At 45.7% G+C, this 24,616-nt stretch overlaps 1 protein-coding gene across 3 annotated transcripts in view; it reads right to left on the bottom strand.

Annotated features, from left to right (window-relative positions):
- Positions 1 to 24,616, bottom strand: part of LRSAM1 (leucine rich repeat and sterile alpha motif containing 1) — a 3,131,994-nt gene that overhangs the window by 1,378,321 nt on the left and 1,729,057 nt on the right. For all 3 annotated transcript variants that reach the window (XM_069609805.1, XM_069609807.1, XM_069609806.1), the window contains one exon: positions 3,972 to 4,001. In XM_069609805.1, coding sequence (XP_069465906.1) covers positions 3,972 to 4,001 — 30 coding nt within the window. The remainder of the gene's footprint in view (positions 1 to 3,971; positions 4,002 to 24,616) is intronic.

The following is a 24,616-nucleotide window of genomic DNA, read 5'->3' as shown; positions in this document are numbered from 1 at the left end:
TGCTTTCACACTTCTCCTTGTTGGGACGTCCTGCTCTAGGCACAGTTAACTGTTTAAATGTATTTATTTATTTTATTTGTATGGTGCAGGACAAAGCCTTTAGGCATAGGGGCGCCAAGACACAACAAGCAAAACAGTAAACAATAACACAACAGATCTGGACACAGAAAAGGTCTGGGCTGCAAGTCTGTCGGTCAAGGAGAAATCTACTGGAATAGAATATTTTTTAGAACTTGTTTGAAGGCAGCCAGAGAAGAGCATGCTCTCAGGCCAGGCAGTAATGCATTCCAGGTTCTTGGGGCTTCATAAAGAAAAGTCCTTTGGGCAACGGAGGACAATCCAGCCCGTAGTGTATTCAAAAGGCAGGAGTTATTGGATCATAGCACTCTTCTGACAGACAGGTAGCCAAGAAATTAAGTTCTGCAGGTACTTGGGCCTTTTGCCATACATGCATTTGTGGGTAATACAGTGAATTTTAAAGGAGAATTGGCTAATAATAGGGAGCCAGTGCAGGGCAATGCGAGCTGCAGAGACATGGTCTGTTCCACGAAGTCCCTCAACGATGTGTACAGCATTATTTTGAATGGCATGTAGCTGCGTCAGTTCGTCCTTAGCGATACCCATCAGAAGGCTAGAGCAATAGTCAAGTTTGGCCCATACTATAGCACACGCAATTGTGATGCAGTTGAAAGGGTTAAGAAATTGTCTTAGCTGGGCCAGCAGTTTAAGATAATATGAAGCTCCTGAAACGAGGCTGTTGACCTGGGCCTTCATGTGTAGCTCTTGGTCAAGAACACCACCCAGTATTTTGGCTTTGGCTTTGTGTTTTGATGACACAGCCAGCGATGTTAAAGCTCTGATACACTGGGCCCAACTTCCGGAGCTGCGCCAAGTTATCCATGACCATGAGCTCAGTGTTGGAGTCATTGAAGGCGAGGGCATTTATGCACATCCAAGTTTGAAACTGGCCATAAGTGGCATTGATGGTGAGCGAGTAAGAGTCATGATTCCCAGTAAGGGTGATCAGGTACTGTATGTCATCTGCGTAGTTGGCATTCATAATACCTTCATTGTCCAGCTGTTCGAACAGGGGTAACATGAAGATGTTAAATAATGTAGGTGACATGCATGACCCCTGTGGTACCCTCAAAATCTACTGGGAATTACTCAGACATGGCATCGTTCAAGAAGACCTTGGCCTTGCGCTTTGAAAGAAATGATTAAAGCCATTTAGTTGCTGACGGTGAGAAGGGGGCCGACTGCTGTAAGCTATCCGTAGGATTGCCATGATCCACCAGATCAAATGCTGCAGATAGGTCCAACAGTACGAGCAGTGTTGTATTGCCCTTATCAAAGACTTTAAAGATGTTCGTTTTCAAATCAAGCAAGGTTAATTCTGTGCTATGAGCATGCCTAAAGCCCGATTGTTTCTCTCCCAGAATTTCATGCTTCGAGAGAAACTCCTCGATTTGTATACGGGTCACCTTATCAAGGGTTTTCAGGAGAAAGGGCACATTTGTAATGGGCCGGCTGCCTGGCACATTAGGATCTAACAATGGCTTTTTGATCAGGGGCGAGACCCAGGATTTTGTGATACAGAGTGGAACACAATTTTCTTGAAAAGAGGCATTGATGAACTAGATGAGTGGAATTAACTGAGGCATACATGTCTAATCAGCTTTCTACCACTTTGAAGAAGTACAGGGTCTCACCAGTTCTTAGATTCCAGATTTGCCTTTCTGGGTACTTCTTTGGTTCTCCTTTCTATAAAGCACAAGCTTGACTTTCGGTTACAGCATTGTTTGGCTGATCAGCATTTTGCTCACACTTCACCGGCTCCCCCCACGGGTTGCGCTTTCACTCTCTTATTCACAGTATTCTTGTTTTGTGATACTTTTACAATGTCCTTTGCTAGTCATAGACGTTTGAACACATATCATTTAATAGTGACCACTTAGACACAATGTTTCTGCAAAATCCATTTCAAGTATTGCATTCGCCCTAATTTGTTCTTTTATTTCACTTGGAGGCTTTCGATAACGTGCCAACTGCACACAACCACTCTGCTACAATGTAATTCCTTCACTTTCATACGTGCATCAGGTTTCCTTGCTTTCTCTTGAAACTCACCGGCTGCAATGTACTTTTCTTCGGTTTCCTCAGTAAGATGCTTTCTGGGATTTGAGGTCAGGGTCTCTCCGCCTGTCCCTCAGGCATCCCTGGATGGTTACTGCCATTCAGAGGAACAAGCATTTCTTGGCCACAGCAAAGGGACTGGTACCTTCCAAGGTACCCTTCTCCCGTCTTCTCCAGCTGTTTAGAAACATGGTCCCTCGTCACGCAATGACAGCTTCTCTCAGTTTGTCATCCTTCAGTGTCTCAGCGTACCGATCTCCCCCAGCTTACCACGGGCTGGGGTGGCTCTACTGCTGCTCCCTCCTTCTCGCTCTCTCCTTTGCAACTTTCTTTACTGTTTTTGGACTCCACCTTTTATGCACCTGTGAGTCTCTAACATTCTGCAGGTGTGAAGTCCCAAGCTCAACTGCCTGACTACAATTAGTCCAATTATCAGGACATGCCTGAACTTCAGCTCTATAGCCTTCAGGATCCCTCTTCTTCATCTCAGTACTATAGTGGCATCCCCTATATGTAATCATCTTAACTTGTGGGGTTAGTTTCTTCTTCTCAGTACTTGGTCTGACTTCAAGGGGAAAAGTAGGATCTGGACAGCCATATCCTACAAATGCTGAGGGAGGATAAGGTTAGTCACCAGCAGGAAATAGGGGATACTGTGTCTCGCATTAAGGTACCCTCTCTCCAATCTCCCTTACTAGTCGACCCCCAGGGTCAGGATCCAAAAGTGATGGCCCTTTCTTGGCCACCTGAACAGAAGATCCCCAGGAAGTAGATGTGAGAGCACCTTCAGGTTTCTCAAAAGACAATGGCAGGCAGGTTTATATGCATATTTATTATATAATCTGCATGCACGACAAAAAACTGAGAAAAACGGTCTTAAAAAACTACTTGTGTGGAACTAAGCTTCTCATAACACAGATAACAATGAAGCCCTTGATAAAATATAAAGTTTGCATATTTATTAATTGGATGGTTAAATAGGGTTGGGAACCATAAAAAGGGCTGGATATTTTATTGATGGGAATTAGGGATACCAAATCACATAACTCTGCTATTTTTTAACCAAATTGTACAATCACATTTTGCTGAAGACGTTTCCCAAATAGAACTTCAATGCGCTAGTATTTGATAGGAAATGTGATAGAGAATTATTGAAATACAAGACATTTGATCAAGTAGTCCATTTGCATTTTCTCTTAAAAGTGGCTAGCAAATGTATTTCAGCACTGTAGCTTTGGGAATCAAAATTGCTAGTTTTTAAAATACAGGGCCCATACAATAAATTATTATTAAGGTAAACATATCATATGGTCTATTTCAGTTTGGATCATACATATTGAGGTACGAAAATGCCTGAAAATGTCCACTGCATTGCAACATTGACCTTGATTTTAATTTTCAATTTAATGTAAGAATCAATGAATAGCAAGGTCAGCACTGTAAGATAGTGGACATTTAAAAAAAAAAAAATGAAGGTAAATGTTTATCCGGGGGCCAGAAATCAGATTGAATTGGATTTTACTGAAATCCAATAAACCTAATGATTTGTGTTAGTACATCATACATAATTCAGTCATTTTGGATTAATTTAGACAATTTAATGAAAATTAACAGAGTGAATTTGATCCATCATTCATTAACTTAGCAGTATGCATTTTCTATTAGTGTTTTACAGAATTTCAGGCGAGTTCAGCTTGCAACACCCTTTTCCTTGTTAGCCCCTCTTCCAACATTTTGTTTTCACTCAGAACATTCTGGAATAATTCATATAAAATGATTGAGAGCTGCAATAAGGGCAAAGAACAGGCAGTGGTATCATATCAACATTTTCCTACCTTCCTCTTTTCATAATCTGAAATTTTGGTCTGAAAAAAAAAACATTAAAAAAAGCATTATCTTGACTTTTAATTCCATATGCATACTCTTTTAATCGGAAACCTCTACATTTTCTTATTAAACACATCTCATAATGCTGCTAGTGTGTAGAAAAAACAAATTACTTAGCATTTGGTAATGTTCTTTCGATGGGCATTCCTCCCATGGATTCCTCATCTATGATATGTTTCTCCCAGTGCTTTTTTTTTGGAACCAGTTTATTCAAATTTTTCAACAAACATGTAAACACACAATTTCTACAAATACATCCGAAACATCCTTAAATTCCTATAATTAAGAAACCCCCACCCCCTAAACAATCAAACTAGAATGTCATGTCCAATCTTAAGATGTGGGTGAAAAGAGTGAGAAAAAAAAGACATTATATGCATACACAAATTACCTTTTAACCTTCTAAATCACATTAATATATATAGATACATAAATATCGGAAATTTACTTACCTGCCAACTTCTTCTTGTGAAGAAAGCTCATTCTATATCCAACCTGAAGAAGGCCCCCAAAATGTTCTAAAACAGAGCTTCATTCTTCTGCACTGTTAACACCAACCTTTCAATATTGCATATTGAATACATTTCTTCCACCCAAGCATTCCATGTTAAAAAACCTGTCAACTTCCAATGCTGCAAGATCATTTTTTTGGCGCTAAAGCCCCTTTTAAAATCCAGGTTACTTGATGATGACTTAAGTCCTCCAATATCCTTTCTTCTCCTAGAATCAATGACTCAAAGTCATAATCCAGATCTTCTTTCACCACTCCGTTCACCAAATGGGTAATTCCTCTCCAAAAATATCTAACCTTGTAACATCCCCAGAACATATGTTCCAATGTATCACAGGCATGACATCATCCCCAGCAAGTGTCAGTCACGATCAAACCTTGCTTATGCATTCGAGCTGGTGTCGTAAAAAAAAAATGTGCAAGATCTTTACTTGATGTGCCCTTTCACCAATGTTTAAAGACATCCTCTTGATGTTCCCACAAATATCATGCGTCATCTCCTTCTTTAGGCATGCCGACCATGTATCCAAGATCTTTTTATTCCCTTCTGAATTCCTGCTTAGCAGGTGGTACATCTTAGATGGTATAACAACAGGGTGAGTTCAAGGACAATGTAGGACAACAACGTTTTTTTTTTATTATTGTTGTTTTGGCTGGAGACATTTTCCAACCTTTCAACATTTTATATAATAAACAAAATATTATTTGTAACATTAACAAATAAAAATGTGCAGCATACATTATCAAAATATACATTTGAACATTTAAAAATTCTAACATAAAATTGAAATTTTAAAATTATATTTAAAACAAACAAGCCACAGTTTCTGGTAAAAAGTTACAAAGTGAGGACAGTTATGAGTTAATTGTGTTATCTGCCAGTTCATCTTGCTTAAGATCCTGCAATTTCAACACATTTAGATAATTGACTATTGCTTAACAAACAGATTTCTTGTTTGTATGAAACAAGGCAAACCACAGTTGATCGTGCGTTACATTTTCATGTCCCTCAAAATATGGTTTGTAGTACTTGCATCTCAATGGTAACAACTTTACACAATCAACTAGCAGATGTCTTAAAGTTTCTCTCCCTAAATGACAAAAGCGACACTATTTTGTCTTGAGGCAATAAGTTGCGTTTACACAACACATCTGCTGTTGGCTAAAGATGTAGTCTGAAGCGCAGAAATGCAGCACGATGCTGCAGACGTGGAGATATTAATAGATGAAGAGCAGGTTGTCCATAATTTTTTAGTTCAAATGGATTTTCTCTAAATTGTTTGTATCGCAGGCAATGGGCGCGTGTCAGGCTCCAATCATACACCTACAGCTTCCGCTTTCCCTTGTTTGGATTGTCAAGTAGTAACTGAAGTGAAATATCTGCATCGTGTAGCAATTTCTGCGCTCTCAGCGCCATGCTTTGATGAATTTGTCATTCAGTTCTTTTGACATCTAAGTTGCTATTAGAATAAGTAGAACTTTCTTATGGTCATTCATCATACATTTCCGGTACAATGCACACCATTTCCACTTATACATACCATGCAATGAAATTAAACCTAATTCATAGCGAATTAATGGCAAAGACGCTGACATAGGTAATTGCAAGATTTTCTTCCAGTAGGCACCCTCAATCTTAGACCAGTATGAATATGGACGCCATCCTTTGGTTTCTGTGCCATAAAGAAGAATTGCCATCATCTTTTGTTTATAATAGACTATTAATGGATGTATAGAGAATTTACAAAATTTGGCTCCAATGATTCTAGCCTGGGATATAGCTGCGAGTTGTTTCATTTGTTTGCTTTCTCCATACGGTATATCTAAGGGTTGGTTACTTATTTTAACACCCAAATAAACTTAGCTTTGGACCACCTTCAAGCTGCTATTTTGCAATATCCATGAATATAATATGAACAACATCTCTGTTTTAAGTTACCAAATTGGATGATTTGTGTTTTAGTCACATTGATGGATATGTTATTTTTTTGTGCATAGTCATCAAGTGGCCTTAGCATTGTTCTGAGACCTTGCCGTGTTTTCGACAAAAGATCCATGTTATCGGCATATAGCAACCAATTGATCGAGACACCCATAACTCTTGGTGCATCCGTTATTAAGCCCTTGAATTTGATTCCTATATCGGAAATGAAAACAGCAGAGGCTAATAGGCACCCTTGCTTCAAACCTCACTCTGTATTAATGTCCTTGGATAACAACCCATCGATGAATTAGACACATTTGTATACTTGTATCTGTGTGAAATTGTATTAACCATTTTAACACTGACCACGCGCAACCTTAATATAAAAGCTTTTTATACAACAATTCACGTGGTACAGCATCAACCGCAGTACAAAAGTCGATAAACGCTGCAAAGATCGGTTGTTTTTGTTGTTTGCACAATTCAATAACTATGTTAAGAGCGATCAAGTTAACTGCGGTGGCCAGTCCCGGAATAAATCCGGTTTGAAACTCGTCCCTTATGTTTTTCCGTTAACCAGGTATTAAATGCGATGAGCAATAGTCGCGCAAAGAGTTTACCAAGACAGTCCAATAATGCAATTGCTCGATATGATGTTGGATCTCTTCCATGAACTAGGTATTTTGCCAATTTGGAGTTTATGTTTAAAGATTTTATATAGGATGGAAGCCCATACCTGTGGGTTCTGTTTCAACATAAAGTTGTGACGTCAACCCGGACCGGCGGCTCTAGATCGACTGAGCTTTGCTATACAGTGTAATATATCAAAATCAAATGCAAAGACATTGTTCATATTTAGAGCTGGCCAATCAAATTCCATTTGGGAGAAAGGAGTCCGATAATCACCAGCATACTATTCAGTCCACCTCTCTTCTGTTATTGGTTTTATTTGCGAGAACATCTGAACAGAAGAGGTTGCCTCATTAAGTAAGGACCAAATGCTGCCTGATGATTTCTGTATAATTTGATTCATCATCTTTTTGCCATTGAGCTGATATTGTGTGTATTTTCGCCCTCGTAGCCAATTTTTACCTGATGACTTTAGATATTTTATCAAATTGACATTCTTTTGTGTAAGATCCTTTGCTAGATATCGTATGTCTTTTCTCAATTGAGTTTTTCAGATTTTCAGGTCAAGATCAAAAGCGTGAGTATGCCTGATTTTATGCTGGTGGTTAGAGGACCTATTTCCAAGAAACATCTGCATGGACTTCACATAACAACATCCCTCTTTTGGATTGTGTCCCCCTAGATCAAACTCCAGGACACGTTCAAACTGTGACAACTTAAAATCCGTCCATTTTATGCGGTTTCCTGCCTGATTAACTGTAACGTGTACCAGTTCTTGTTGGATATGTATTACGTTAGTGTCCGGGATAACTGCCCATTTCCAGGACAAGGAACCTGTAACTGTTGTTCTCCAGCATGGGCCTGGCATGGATTCACATGGTCATGAATATTCCCCGTCGTCAGGCTGGGAATCCTCGGTAAAGAAAAAATCAGTTTCAGTTTCTTTTCTGAACTGTCTTTCTACTAGTAACCAATCACTGGTCTCTGGGTCATACTGCCCCCAGCCAATGACTGCCCTCTACCTAAGCCCCTCCTCTGGCAGCCATCTTCAGATTTGGTAGCACGTAAAGTGGCAGTAGGACCAAGAGAAGAGCCGCAGAGGGGTTGAAGGGAGGGTTCGCATGTGAATCCATGCCAGACCCATGCTGGAGAACAACAGTTACAGGTAAGTAACTTGTTCCTTCTCCAGCATGGGGTCTGGCATGGATTCACATGCTCATGAATACAAGAATACATAGCAGTACACACATGCACAACCACGGGAGGTGGCAAGGCTCAACATTAAGCATTTCAACAACTCAACATTAAGCATCTCTTACCTCCTCACCAGGCTCACCTTCAAGCGAACAGGTTGCGCAGCACTGCCTGGCCGACTCTGGACTCCTCCCTGGAATCCCGGTTGACGCAGTAGAATCATGTGAAGGTGTGTATCGACCTCCACGTAGCAGCCCTGCAGATGTCCAGCAGGGGCACACCAGACAAGAACGCTGTGGTAGCAGCGACCGCTCTGGTTGAATGGGCTCTAGGATGGCCGGGCAAAGGTCGGTTTGCCAACCGGTGACAATGCATGATGCAGCCGGAGAGCCATCTGGAAATGGAAGCCTTCGAGAGGGCCTTCCCTTGGTTCACAGGTCCAAAGTGCACAAACAGGTGTGATGTCTTCCGAAATCTCTTTGTGCGGTCCACGTAGAACTTCAGCGCTCTAGCCACATCCAGCGAGTGCAAAGTCCTCTCGGCCGGCGACGAAGGAGATGGGAAGAAAACAGGGAACACCAAGGGCGCGTTGAGATGGAAGTCCGACGGCAACTTGTGCATGAATGAGGGGTGCGTTCTCAGCACTACCCTCGTCTCGTGAATGTCAGATATGGAGGTTTATAGGAGAGGGCCTGGATCTCTCCCCCTCGTCGTGCGGAGGTGGTGGCCAGAAGAAACGCTGTCTTCCACGATAGGAACTTCAACGGTGCCAAATGCAGGGGCTCGAATGGCAGCCCCACGAGCCTGGTAAGCACCACGTTGAGCTCCCACACCGGGGCCGGAGCCTTCACCGGCGGGAACGATCGGAACAGTCCTTTCATGAACTCCTTCACCAGGCGATGAGACCACAGAGATGACCGCCCCGGAGTTCTGGTGTAGCGGGAGATCGCCGCCAGATGGATTTTGATGGAGACGTGCGCCAGCCCCGCCTTGGCCAGTGACAGCAAGTACAGCAGCACTTGAGGGGCCGTAATCTGCAGAGGGTTAATCTTCTGTGCACAGCACCAGACAGAGAACCTCTTCCATTTGTGTCCATAGCACTTAAGAGTCAAGGACGCCCTGGCCTTTGCAAGCACCTCCTTGCAGTTCGCTGGGATATCGTACCTTCCGAACTGTGTTGCTGCAGGAGCCAAGCCTGCAGGATCAGCGATCCCGGGTCATGATGGAGGATGGTGCCTCCTTCCCTGGCGAGAAGATCCGCGTCCGTTGTTAGTTTGACCGAGGGGGCACTGACATATCCAGGAGGTCCGGGAACCAGATCTGCCTCGGCCACGCCAGTGCGACGAGGATCATCCTGCACCGGGCCCGTCTGAGTGGACTGATGAGTCGCAACGGCAACGGCAGGAACGCATACAGGAACAGGCCGTCCCAGTGCAATGAGAATGCGTCGCCCATGCTCCCCGGCTGGGGAAACCTGCTCGCGAACCTCCGGCACTTGGTGTTCGTCGCAGTCGCAAACAGATCGATCTGGGGAGTGCCCCATCATCGGAACAGGAGATCCACTTGATCCTGCTGAAGCTCCCACTCGTGGCAGGAGCGCAGCTCCCTGCTGAGTGAGTCGGCGATGGTGTTCTTTATTCCTGCCAGATGGAAGGGTACCAGGAACATCCCGTGGGCAACGGCGCAGTGCCACAGTTCCTGCGCTTCCTTGGATAGGGCTGGGGATCTGGTGCCCCCTTGCTTCTGGATGTAGAACAACGTGGTGATGTTGTCGGTGAAGACCCTCACCACCTTGAGGGACGGGAGGAACGACCCGAGGGCACAGAACACGGCTCGGAGCTCCAGGACGTTGATGTGTAGTGACCTCTACTCCAGGAGCCAAAAGCCTCTTGCGTGGAGGTCTCCGGTGTGCGCTCGCCCTCCTTCCAGGGAGGCGTCCGTCGTTACCGTCTCCTGATGTGCCGGGGTCTGGAAGTCCATACCCGCCGCTAGACGCGCGCGGTTGCCCCACCACCGGATCGCTTGGCGGAACGTCTCATTGAGGGAGATCTTGTCTTCGAAGCTGCCCGCTGCTTGCATCCAACAGGCGTCGAGGAACTCCTGCAGTGGCCGCATCCGCAACCTGCATAGGCACACGGGGTAGATGCACAATGACATTATGCCGAGTAGGGACTTGATGGACCTCACCATGGCCATCTCCATGGTCAACAGCCGTTGTACCTTGCCCACCATGGCCTTCGTCCTTTCCTCCGAAGGAGAAGCCTATCGCGCCACTGTGTCTAGTCTGGCTCCCAGGAACAGGGCGTCTTGCGACAGTACTAAGTGGGATTTCGCGAAGTTGATCGAGAATCCCAGATCCGTGAGCAGTTGGACGGTCTTCGCTGCGTGATCGATGGCAAGTTCTCTTGACTTTGCTCGGATGAGCCAATCGTCCAGGTAGGGGTATATGTGCATCCCCTGCAGGCGCAGCTGTGCCGCCACCGGTGCCAGGCACTTGGTGAAGACCCTCGGTGCCGACTTCAAACCGAAGGGTAGGGCCTTGAACTGGTAGTGTCGTCCTTGGACTACGAATCGTAGGAACTTTCGATGTCCTTTGTGTATGGGGATGTGGAAGTAAGCATCCTCTGTCAGGCTAGAAAAATGGATACCTCTCTTATTTGACGGCAAACGTATGTTGGTGGCCGTGGGCCAACCGTCTCATGCACGATATGACAGACCTATAGGTTTCCGAGTTTGCCAATGAACGACCATTTTGATGTAACAAGGATCGCCATTTTGTTTTCTAACCATTGCTCATTGCTTTCTGTTCTTATTGCTTCACAGCACATTTTCTGCTTACACTGCTCAACTGTAAAACATTGTTGTCTGAACGTGAAAGGACAAGGCCGCAGGGCCGCGAGGATAACAAGAGTTCATAGAAACACAACGTAGGCAGCACCAGGAAGGAATGCCCGGCTCCCTCCAGAATGTAGCCTTGAAGCAGAGCTGCAGGGCATTTAATCATTTCGCAGCTGCCAGCCAGTCTCGTTATATGATAGAATATGTTAGAATAAAGCAGCGAAAGGCTTGAATTATGCTCTTCTTACGGCCCCCCTTTACTGAGCCCTGTAGAGCGTGTTGGCTCCCAGGAACCGAATAGCACCTCATAGATAGCAAGGTCTGGAATGTGACTTCCCCCATATGTAGCTCGCTTCCAAGAACAGAAGCACTGTGTTCTGTTCAACAACTGAAAGATGCCTCTGCACTTGCAAATTACATATTGTTACTAGAATAGATATTTGAAGGTGTCATAATTGTCGAAAGTGTCCATCATCACACCGAGTTCAAAGAAACCCAATAAAGGAGGGTGTTAAACATGTAATAGCTGATTATATGATATGCATTTTGTATATATGTAACTGATGACGTAATTCACTCTCTTGGTCCATCGAGGTCTAGAGATACACGTCGCGGGGCGTGAGACAGAGTTGGCCAACTGAGACTATTTGCTTTGCAATAAACCCTAGCTTTGGGAATATAACCTCGTGTCTGGCGTATCTATCGTGTGGGGTGACTTGCCTTGTTTCCATAGACGTAAGGGACCCCTAGGGGCCCCTTTCACCTCCAAATCCAGCGATGACAGGAAGTCGCCCTACTCCAGCTGTCCTAGAACGTGTTGAAGGGTGACCATCCGGAACTTCTGGGACTTGATGTATTTGTTGAGGCGGCGAAGGTCCAAGATGGGTCGCCAACTGCCGGTCTTCTTTCGGACGAGGAAGTACCGCGAGTGTACTCCGGAGCCTCTTTGGGACGAAGCAGCTGTGGCACGTGGTTTTCCTTCCTGGCCACTGGTGGTAAACCGGGACACTTTCTTTGAAATTCCAGAGTGTGCCTGTGGGCCAGGGCATCTAGCACCCAATGGTCGGTGGAGATAGACTCCCACACGCTGACGAAATTTGCCAGCCGGCCTCCCACTGGGGTGCTCGGGTGGGAGCCTGTTAGGGAGAATTCTCATTCTATGGCTAATTTTCCTCACCTAGTGGGTTCCCCAGCAGCTTTGCTGGATTTCTGGAGTTTATTTTCCCACTTGGTAAGAGTGTGAGACTTTTGTCCCACTCTTACATGTGTTTTTCCATGTGCATTTCTACTGTTTTGTGTGATGGTGGGCTCTGGAGTACACCATTTCATGAGCCCCATGTTTTATGTGTTACACAGCACCTTCAGTGCAGTGACACAGAGATGTCTTTTAGACTTCCCACCGACTCCATTTTCTGGGGCTGACTACTGTCCCCCAGAAAAGGTAAAGTTGCCATTAACTTTACATAGTCACTTTAACCACATATCCAGTACACCCCATCTTACTTGGAGTATTGGAAAGGGTTAATTCCTAGCCCTTTTCATCTGTGCCTCCAGGAGCTTTGTTTCGCTCCCTTAACATTAAGACCAGGCTGGTGGCAGTGGTATCTACCGTAACTTTCCTACCGCGCTTATGTTATATAATGTGGGAATGTTTTAGGCTATTTTAGTAGCCTCAAACGTTAAACCCGCTTGACCAAATACTTTTTATTTTGGCTCCGGTTGCGTTTAATCGCCATTTCTTTTTGTTAAAATCCTTCTTGGGTTTTCCTTTGCGCGACAAACCAGGTTTGCATTCTTTGTTCATCGTCTTTTGGCGGGCTTCTCTCAAGAAGCCCCCCTCATGGCGCCTGGGTGTCTAGGTCGGCTGAATGTGAGGTAGGGGTGTAGTCACCCCCTGCACAGGGTATCCTTGGAAACCTAAGTTGCACTTTGTCATGATTGACTAAGGGTGATTGACAGCCAGGCTGTGTGAATGGGGGTTTTTCGCATAAAAGGCAGGACTCTTGGGCTGGAAGTCAGAGTCGCCACTGGAACTGCAAGGAACCGAAGAGAAGCGGAGAAGAAGAAGGCTGTTGCAACTACCAAGTCCTGGTGGAGCCCTGCTGCAGTCCTGAGCTATCTACCCTTCGACGACAAGAGAAGATCCAGTCTGGAGTCTTCTTCCTTTGAGCTTGGTGGGATTAACCAGCTCGTATTCCACAGGCAGAGGATCCGCTTCTTTGTCAAAATCGCTGCACACAGCTGTACTGGTCCGGATAGCCATCTGAAGAGCCTCTCCTGTTTTAAAGGAGCGCACCTTTTATTCACTGTTGCTTTTGCTGCTGCTGGCTTCATCCCTGGGTAGCGCAGATCGCTCCAGATGTCATCGTCCTTGTCCCCACGACTGAAGGAACCGGAACCGTGAGTCTGCAGGAACTACCAGGAACAACTGCCGTGGCACCAGCTCTTCTTCACTTGAATAAGGTATTGTTTCCGACCTCGAGGAACTTGAGTGAATCCCTTTTCTCCTCACCGAAGGCTTGTCCTCATCTTCCTTCTTTCTTATAACTTTTGCTTCCTCCTGTGACAATATCCAAGTACTCCTGGCAACTTTGAATCTTGAACTATGTGACTGTGTGACCCTCAACAACAGGAACCCGGTTCCACTTGACACTGGCGCAGGCCTATTGACTTATCTTCTTGTCAGAAAGTGTTCTCCGATTCGGTCTGCCTTGACAAAAGTATTGCCTATGATTTTTGCCCCCAACTCTCTTTTGTTAACTCAGGTGCCAAGTGTGTTTTAACTCCGGTAACATTTCTTCCCGCAGGTATGCGTATCCTTAGTAAGACCGAGCTGTCATTACTGTCAAAAAGTGATTGCATATGTATTCCCGGTAACGCTGTTTGTTTCATAACACCGGTCCGTCAAATCATAAGGTACTTACCTTGAGTGGTTCTGCACACAGCAAATTGGTTGTGTGTAGTGTATTTTATGTGTGGTTTTGATTTAATAGAAGTGCAGTGTTTTGTGAACAGATGGTTTAAAATAAATATACTTTTACTTTTCAACCAAAAACCTTGAGTCAGTGTTTGAGTCACAGTAATTGTGGTCCTTTGTGTAATCTCTACTACTGCTCATTTGCTCTGGAGATAAGTCTGGCTGCTCCGCTACTGCTACCACTTTAACAGTGTAGTACAGGCTTGTACCAAAGGTGAACTTGTAGTCTTAATTGTGTGTAGTGGTCCCTAAGGGCACTGCACAGGATTCTGCCTAACGGGGCCCGACGTCACGGCCGGTTCAGTCTTGATTCGCTGATGCCTTGTTGCAGCCTCTGTAGGCTTACTGCGACGAGGACCGGGCAGTCTGGCGGTACGACGCGTACCTGCCGCCGAATCCTTTGGAGGCACCTTGTGACTTGCTTCCGAAGGTCCGAAAGGATGGCCGTCGTTGATGGAGAGAACCCAAGGCCCGGGCCGTCTCGGTGTCCGCCTTGATGGCCTGCAGTGACTCGGCCACTGCCTTGCCGAACAGGTTTTTCCCGTCAAAGGGCATGTCCAGTACGGAGGTCAGTGGCCTTGAGCAACCGCGCTGGCGAAGGCAAACGCTGTTGCCCATCTGGCGAAAGCCGGTGTCGGCGAAGTCCGAGGCCACCGTGATGGCATGGTCCAAAGCCACCTCGCCTTCCTGTAGGATTTCCAGGGCTTCCGCCCTCTTGTCATCTGGGAGGAAGTCCAGGAGGGCAGCGATCTTGAACCGTGCCACGACCGCGAGGGCGTTGGCCGCTTTAATGGTCGTCGCTGCCGAAGAGATGACCCGTCGTCCCATGGCATCCAGCTTCTTCCCCTCGCCGTCCGGTGGGGAAGTGGAAGTTGATGCTGTTGCCCCCGCCGATTTCTTCTTGGCCGCTGCGGAGACCACTGAATCCAGGTACGGCTGTGCTCTGAGGCACATAGGAGCCGAGTCTGGGACCCGGTACTTCTTCCCGTATCGGTCCCTCTTCGCAGGAGCCGTGGACGGGTTCTTCAGCAATGCCAGTCCTTCGTCCCAGATGTCGTCCAGTAACGGGACTGCGAGGACAGTCTTCATCTTGGCCTCCCGTCGTTGGTAGAGGAACCCCTCCTTCTGTTCTTCGGGGCAGAGCTGGAAGAGCTCCGATACCCTGGCGATCATGGCGTGGAAGGAGCCATTTTCATCAGGGGTGGGGTGGGAGCCCCGGGCAGGGGGTGATGGGAGGTCTGTCCCATCATCACCACTGTCGTCGTCGTCCGTCCCCGCCGTCTCCGTATAGCCATCAAGATTTTTCCTGAATTGTCCTGTGGCATGGGCATCTGTTGCGACGGGAGCAACGGCCTGAGTGCGGGGTCCTCCGTTTCCTCCGCAGCTCGTTTCTCCTTGTCGGCCCCACCGTTGCTCTCTTAGTCAGCCTCGTCGGGATCCCTCTCGTAGGACCGGACTTCCTCGAACTTCTTGTCCAGGATCTTTTGGATGCTCGCCAGCTCGTACTCTGAGGTGGTATCTGTGTCTGTTATGGCTACTGTGCCCCCCCCCTCTTTCTCCTCCCGGGGCTTCACGGGGTTCTTCTCGAAAGGCTGAAAAGATGATTCCCTCTGGGGTGGCAGGGAAACTCTAGGCCCGGCAGTCGCCTCCACTGGGGTAGCCTCCACAGGCTTCGCCAGGGCCGCCACGACTCCTTCGATCGAGGCTTTGGCCGGGTGAATCAGGGCCTTCACTACCTTGGGTGCGCCTGAGGCCTTCACCTTAGGGGGAGGGTCGCTGCCTCTCTCCCCCTCGGCCGTCTCCGTCGGGATCGACCAGGGCTTCTCCCGAAGCTTACCCAGGTTCTCAGACTTCCTCTTCACCGAGCCAGAGCGTTGGCTCTTGGATGATGGAGTTGGTGACATCGTGCCCTGCCTGGCAGCCAAGGAGCCCGAACCATCAGCGCTCCCGGTGCCCACGGACTCGCAGTGCTTTGCCTTTTGTTGGGCCCCCGTCGCCAGAGCGCCCTCAAAGGTCTTAGAAGACCGCTCAGACTTCTTCTTCTTCTCACCTACTGCTGGGCTCTTCCCCTCCAGCCAGTTGGTGAGTCGAGTACGACGATCCCTCATTGTCCGGTCAGACATGTTCTTACAGAACGCACAGTCCTTCTCCACGTGCAATTTGTCATTGTGAAGGCAGTAGAGGCACCGGGAGTGCTCATCTTCCTTGAAGACATTCTGTAATCCACATCCAGGGCAGCTCCTGAACAGCTTGGATCCTGGCGTCGTGTTCCCTTTGTCCTGGGCCATGACAATGCGGTGTAGGCCTCGAAGATCTTTCGGAATCCTCCAAGAAGTGAGAACTCAACGTAAATTCGCCCTTGAGGGGCGTCAAAAAATTCCGAAACGGGTCCCCGTTAATCGGAAGTAGAAGCGGTGGAGCTTGAGGCTCGATTGACCGAAAATATAAGAGTAAACTCCTCGAAAAAACACGAAACGCAGTAAAAGCTCGAGAGCTATAGCACGAGGACTCCCAACACTTGAACGTGCGGTAAAAATCTGAAGATGGCTGCCAGAGAAGGGGCCTAGGTAGAGGACAGTCATTGGCTGGGGGGCAGTATGACCCAGAGACCAGTTATTGGTTACTAGTAGAAAGACAGTTCAGAAACTAAACTGATTTCATCTTTACTGAGGATTCCCAGCCTGACGACAGGGAATATTTATGTGCATGTGAATCCATGCCAGACCCCATGCTGGAGAAACACAGTTGATTATGATCACTTAGGCTGGTTTCTTTCACAACCAATGATGTGAGCATGTTTAGGAATACTGTGTCAGAATAAATATAATCGAGACAGGCTAAAGATGTTTCTCTGTGCCAGGTTGCTTTAGCGGTTATATCCCCTTTGATAGACCCATTTAACATGGCAAGGTTTCTTTCCATCATCAGATTTATCCAGTGTAATTCATCATGTGTGTAGGCCTTAATGTTACATAATAGTAAATGAAGGTTGAGATCACCCATGATTAAAGTATGGCTGATGGTTTTATCCAAGACTAAATTATTCAAAACTTCATTCATATGTTTGAAAAACATCTCTGAGGCTAGTAGCTGTTTGCTCCAGTAGACATTAATTATAGCAATTGTGAGCGGGGCTTTATGTATTTTTACCACTTGGATAAATGACGAAGGAGAGATACATGGTATGATCTTGCATTTCATAGATTTTTTGGCAGCTATAAGAAGACCTGCCATTGGACGTGCAAATAAGTTCTTAATGGCTGGGATTGCTATGATGTAATATAAGTCCCAAACCGGTTCACTTGTAAGCCACTTTCCTGGAGCACGATAATATCAAAAGCATTTAGTTCATCGCATTGAGTATTTATGAGATGCTTATGACCTCGAGTGTTCCAAGACAATAAGCTCACATTTTCTATTTTCTCGCATTGTTACGAGTTGTTTATGTGGATTGCCGTGTCCAGTAGTCATATGTAACTTTATTTAATTGGCTGTTCTGATGTATATCAGCCATATTCTGGTAGATTCTGGGTTTGACTTGCGTTTGAGACGGCATAGAAGGTGTCCCTGTGACTATGTCTTGTGTAAGAAAAAACCCTAGATTAAACAATTCTGATCTTGCCTGCCAAAGGGCATTGAGTGTAATTCCTGATCTCATAAATAGCCTGACCTTTGCCAAGTCACCATGGTCAGTAAACTCAACTAAATCAATGTCTGAGCTCGTTAGATCCTGTAATGTTGAGATCGCGGCACAAATGTTTAGGATACTCGTACGATTAAGATCATACTTTTAGAATGTTTGATATATACAAGTCAATAATAAACGATGACAAAATCTATATTCACGACGTTCATGTGATTGAATGTCTTTACCCCTTACATCCTCAGTACTAGCCAATTTTGTAACATGAGGTTGCACTAGTGGTGGAGTTGGGTCACTGTTGGCACACAAAGGTGCCTTTAATAAAAGGGGTAAAGCAGGTATAGACATGGGGAGTTTTTACGGAAACATATCTCTCGATGTATCTTTATAGTGCATGATGTATTGGGCTATGGATTCCCTAATCTCATCTCAAAGCTCTTGAATAGTAGGACAGACTTGGTTATCTTTCATTGGTTAACAACTAAATGTTGCGGCTGGATGTCTTTCTGGTCGCAGCAATGGAAGTTGTCGAGTCTGAGATTAGGGCTACCAGATTGTTCAAGGGTTCATGTTCCTGGAGAGAAACCATCCCCAGGACCCGCCCATTGGAGGCCTGATTAAACCGGACTTTAGTCGGGTCTTTCTTTTTCAACATGCTCACACAGGTTTTTAGAGAGAATAGGTGTTTTAGCCACTGATTTCTTTGTCTGAGGAGTTTTAGAAATCCTCCGCTTGATTATGGTCACCTGTTTGGGTCTCTGTGAGAGGTGGCTCGTTGTTGATTTGCCCAAAAAGGTGAAAGGATTGTCTTTGGACAATCACAATTTTCAGCCACTTGTGGTACTTCATTATGTGTATCCGTTACCTCCTCTATCAAGTTGGAGGAGGAGATTGCCCTAACTTCTTCCATACTAATGGAGGGTGGAATAATTATAACATCTTTCGTGCTAGTAGCACAAGGGTTAACAGAAGGTACATCCCTGGCAATAATGAGCAACTGCTGTTTTCTATTCATAATGTCCCCATTTGCAGAGATGGTATTGGGGATATTATTGGGGCAGTTATCTTGAGCTTTTGCATGCGCTGTCAAAGCAAGCAAAGAGGTCCCTGTTATAGTCTGATTAACCACTATCGGAGGCAAATTTAAGGGCAATTTGCAATTTTCAATAAGTCTTGAGCATTCACTTAATAGTTGCATTAACAATTCTGTTTTAGCGTTCATTTTATGTTCGAGCACTTCATACAGTCTTGCTATAGACAGTAAGGCCGTATTCATTGCGCTTAAGGTGTTATTTAACGCTGGGGCTTCAGGAAATGAAGAGCGGCTAGGGTGCTGGCCGTTGATGAAAAAGTTGTGCTCTTGGGCCAGCTCATTAAATCGTGTACCTCGCTGTGTAGGAGCTGTAAAGGATAATGAATTATTCAGTGAGTGATCTACCGACTTGTCAAACATAATTGGGGAATTTGACAATTCATGGCAAGTCATTTTTCTCTCATTTTCTACTGTTGATTGCTTAAGAGGTGTGTTTCTTTGTGTGACAGGAGAGATGCTCATTTGATTTGATTGATTTAAGTTGATTTCAACGCATTTGTTGTTAGTGGTGTGCATGAAGCTTATCGTGTCATCATCGACTTCCCCCACATCTAACAGCGCATCATGCGCAGCTCGAAGCTTCTGTTGCGCTAGGCCCGTGCAAAGCTGGGGGGCTAGACCGATTACTGGGGTCAACAGGTTTTCTTGTAATGATTGCGTACTATGAAGCGTGGCAGATGCCTGGGAGGCTACAAGTTTGCCACTATTATACGCTGTAAGTAGGGTGGAATCTGATGTTTCAAGGGCCCGAGGCAAGTTGTGAACATTAACAGTATTCACATCATTGCTAACTTGATCCAAAGTGCTTACAGATATACCAGCGACTGCCACCAAGGGTGGTATACTTGTCATTATCAGTGATAACCCAATGGGGTACTTGTCACAAGCACTCTTAACTTCTCAGGAACATTCACTAAATGATTATGTTGTTCAGATTGATCTACAGGCACACACAGGTTAACAACTGGTGTTGGCATAGCTGTTATGACCTCTGTCATTTGAATGGGGAAGCCTATTTCCAATACATCCATTTTTTTTAGGTCATGAACACAGAATTGCCGAATGTCAGATGACAAAGGCAGCGAATGCTGTATTTTTGTTTTTTTAAAACCCCCGCTCTTACATTTACCGGGAGTTGAGTTTTTTACCAGTAAGGCTAGTTAGATGATTGGGGGCAGCTAAGCCAAGGTCACAAGGCATGCCTGTTTTCAAAGTGTATAATCCTGCGGCCATTTTAAATACCACGGCAGCTCAACTAGTGTAATAGGCACAAGGAGGGCTCACTGTGAATTATAGCGCCCGCCGCCCGCTCGCCAGCTAGACAGCCAGACAGCAACTCCACTTCCTCAACTGCACTTCTGGAATGCGCGCGCGTGAATGCGCGTGCAAGCAGCCTAATGAGGAGTTCTGGGAGTCTGGGCGGGGTGGGCTCCAGCCAATCCACGCAGAGTAGATGAAAAAGAAACAAAGTCCAATAGGTTTTCACAAAGGAGCGGAACAGCCAGACAGCAACTCCACTTCCTCAACTGCAATTCTCGAATGCGCGACAACAACTACATTCCCTAACGGTTAAACAAACAGTACTGTGTCATAACTTCAACGGTTCTGTGGGAGAAACAATAGTGGTGCAATCTAGATTGGCGAATTATTGAATCAAACAACAGTTGGATAAGCAATGTCCATTTGTCCCTGCAAGAAGAACACCCTGACCCTAGCAGGAGTGCCTAGACCTAGATGGCGGATGGTGCAACACCTATCTAACAGGGATAGAGAGGAAGCTGTCCCTCAACTTAACCAATTGTATGGGTATTTCGAATTTCATCAGGATATATTTTTTATTTTTTTTCACAAAAAGAGCAACCAACACAGCACAACCTATAAGCTACTGCAAACAACAAGACTGGATATTAGATCTTGTTTGAAACAGCTAATTAGCTTGCATGGACATTCTTTCGCTGTGGGATTTCTATGAATACTTTATTCACCCTGGGGCATTGAATTTGCCGCATGCTAACGGTTGTGTATCTTAAAATGATCTGTAAAAATGTGTCCCCATCTGCGTGGGACACCTTAAAAGGCTCACGTTGTTTGAGTTATGGATGGTATTCTTCTGTTATTGTATCCCCTTGCTTATCAGCTTTTTTCTGTTATAATTCGATCTTCCAGCTTGCCTCAAGGTAAGGCAGCATGAACAAGCTGCTCCATCCCCCTTAAGGAGACAAAAAGACAGGAAACCGGGATATAAATAAGCCCATGGTTCAGTCTACACCAGATATATACTGGCTTGCTATGAGCACATTGTTATTAAGAGAAATAAATCAAATTTGCAATATGGCATAGGGGATATGCATAGCCACTCCACTTCGTGGCCGTGTGCTAGTCATGGTCCCCAAGGGCAAGGGTGGGGAAAAGAGGAGAGGAGAAAGGAGGATGTGGGGGACAGGAATGCCGGAAAGGATACCATCAAGAGGTACCTTGTGGGACTAGCTAGATGTGCCTTGGAGCATAGCAATGCGTGGTGATCACTCCAGAGTGACTAGTGCTTGCTTACATCCCATGCCACTGGAGCATACATGTGTTATATTTGCAAAATTCCACCTGCTAAGCCATCGCGTGTTAGGAGCGCGGTCGGTGACCTCACTGGATTTTGAAAGTATAAATGCTCAACGTGCAGGATGTTCTGCTGCAAAAAAGAGATGGAAAAAAAGCGAACCACATGGGTCTGATGGAAGCGATATGTAATATGGAACAAGAGCAATCGTCATGATGCTGCAAGACCGTGCTTACCTGGTCGACGCGTGGTGCGTTGTTGTGTTCGAGAAACGCTGTATGTTCAACCGGCTGGAAAAGATGCGGGGAGGACGCAGTGTGCAGAATAAAAACACATCCGTGTACGTCACGAAAAGGCACGGGGCAGTAGGCATGGATGAAACGGCCAGTATCGGAAAAAGCGCAAGTCTTTACATTGAAGAAAGACTTACAGGCTTTCACGCACGTCAAGATATATCCATAAATTACAGAATAATACTTCACGGAAGAAACAAAACAAGCTAGACACGATGCAGCCCAACTTCGTTTCCAAAACTCACAAAGGGGCCAAAATAGGTTGTGGTCAGGCTCCAGTACTAATTCCAGTAACAGTTCAGGGAGCTACGCACGCCCAAGCAGGAGGGTCCAGTTTATGCGACCTAGCCCAAACGCCGCCTCAGCGGTTCGTTTTTTAGGCCAGCACGGCAGAGGGCAGAGAACACCTCAGTGGCAAAACCAGCAGCAATCATCGGTGGTGACTCGCAGCAGGGGGCTTGGTGCGATACCACCACTTTTCCCTCCCTAATTGTCAATCAGTCCAAACATACCCTTACTGTAGCTGAAGCAGAAATACAGCAAAAGGGCCTATCATTTATCCCCACAGCTCATTATGATCCTTTTCAAACTAGCATCGAATGCATGCAACTTATGCGCAAGATTCGTTTGAAACAATTCTTTGCAGATAACACCTACGAACAACAGGATGTTACAGGGCTCTGCCCCCCCACCCCCATCACAATGTTTTTCTCCTTCTTGCTCGAATTCGGCAGAGTAAATCACATTCGAGCAGGCTTTGCTCAAGAAGATTGCTAAAATCGAGCAAAACATTCCATTCATTCACAACAATTGCACTAAAGCACAATTGACAGCGCTTACAGATCTGGCCAACAATATTGAGATCACTATAAAACCTGCAAAGGAGGGGCCATTGTCATTCAAGACACTCCCAATTACATCAAGATGGTAGAAGCCATCCTTTGCAATACCAGCTACCTTGTTCTAGCCATCAACCCCACGGCTAATCTACACACACTAATTTCTCCAATAGTTGCGGAAGTCGGAGGCAGAAGGCTACATCAGCTCTAGAGAGGCTGCTTTTCTTTGACCTACACACCCCCGCATACCAGCCATGTACGCCCTGCCCAAAATCCACAAGGGCCGTTTTCCTCCACCCGGCCGTCCAATTGTTTCAGGAATCAATTCCATCCTCGAAGCATTGTCTCAGTATGTGGATTTTTTCATCAGAAATGAAATTCCAAAGATGCAATCCTTCATTAAGGATTCCACCGCAATGCTCGTCTTGCTTAACACTCTGGAATTTAACCCTGATGTAGATTGACCGGTGACCATAGACATAAGAGTCACTGTACACAAAATGTCCACAGCAAGACACGTTGTCCATGCTGCGTCCTTTGCTAGAATGTGGAATTGACCTCCATGAAGTACCACCTGGCTTCATAGCCGATTTGGCAGAGATTGCACTAACCAAGAATTTTTTCCTGTTTGATTGAACCTACTATCAGCAAGTATCTTGCACACCACGGGAGCCACCTTTGCTCCTAGCCTGGCCAAATTGTACATGGATCACTTTGAACGCAGTAACATCTATCCCAACACCAACCCCTTCCGTGAAAATCTGTTAATTTGGCGTTGGTACATTGACGACATTTTCGTAATTTTCAGAGGCACAAAAGAAGAACGGGTTGCCTTCCATTTGTGGCTTAACAACCAAAGCCATAACCTCAAATTCAAATTAGAAATGGACAAAAAAGATACGCATTTTTTAGACTTGGCCATTTCAGCATCTAATGGCGGGCTGACAACTAAGGTGTATAAAAAAAAAATCGACAAACTTCCTGTTGTGTCACTCCAGCTATCACCCACAGGCACTTAAAGATAACCTCCCCTTTGGGCAGTTCCTCAGGTACCGGAGGCTAGGCACCAAGACCACTGATTATACAGCCGACGCTAAAGTACTCAAGAAACAGCTCTCCCAAAGAGGGTATCCATCTAGGATTGTCAACCAAACATGCAAAAGAGCCAGGAACATTCCTCGGGCAGCCACTCTCGAACACTATCAGAAAATAATGGAGAGTATGGGATGAACGGCCGTATTTAGTTATTCACCTCTACTTAACAAAATCAAGAAAGAAATAAAGAAGTTATGGCCGATTCTAAATAGTGGCAATGCCCCTTACCGATACCGCGGTTTGCTCTGAAAAAGAGGCAGAATGTCAGACAAACTGGTAAAAACTGTACCCTTAGCCAATCATACTCCAACTGACTCAGCCCGCCTTGTGGAACACCAACCCACCAACTGGACACTCCCTGTGTGGCCAATGCTCCATGTGCACCCAGACCACAAGTACTACAACCATCGACATTGGGTGGCACACTCCATGGGTGCAAAGACATTTCACAAATTGGAATACCAAAGGTGTAATATATATGATCACCTGCTCCAGCAACCTTAAGTATATAGGGATGACTGTACGAGAAGTCAGGAAGCGCATGATTGAACATCGTTCATGCATTCGAACAGGCAAACTGTCTGCACCCCCTGTCCCACATTTTTTGGCTGAGGGACACACTGGAGAAGACTTTCAATGAACCATACTAGAGAAAATCAAGCCACCCATAAGAGGAGAGAACTTTCATGGTCTTCTGTTCAGAAAGGAGTAGACGTGGATCTTTCGATTGGACACATGCCATAAAGGCTCAATGAGTCCATCCAATGGCAAGAACTGGCATTACTGGCATGATGAGCGGCACTTCCACCTACACGCCCTAAATGACCTTGTGGTAGGCTATGTACTCTCTATCCAGACTTCGTGATTACCCCCACTCGACCCACGCCCAGAAATTCTACCCAGAACTTGACCATGGTTGACATACGAGTGCCTGTGCATCATCTACCTCCATCTTTGCCACCAGACAGAGCCAACATCTTCACTAATTATCCTTGGTTCAGTCTG

The sequence above is a fragment of the Ambystoma mexicanum genome, chromosome 8 (assembly GCF_040938575.1).
Source record: "Ambystoma mexicanum isolate Mex_15411 chromosome 8, UKY_AmexF1_1, whole genome shotgun sequence".
Taxonomy (NCBI): Eukaryota; Metazoa; Chordata; class Amphibia; order Caudata; family Ambystomatidae; genus Ambystoma; species Ambystoma mexicanum.
Note: the sequence above shows the minus strand (reverse complement) of the source record. Positions and strands in the feature narration are given on the sequence as shown.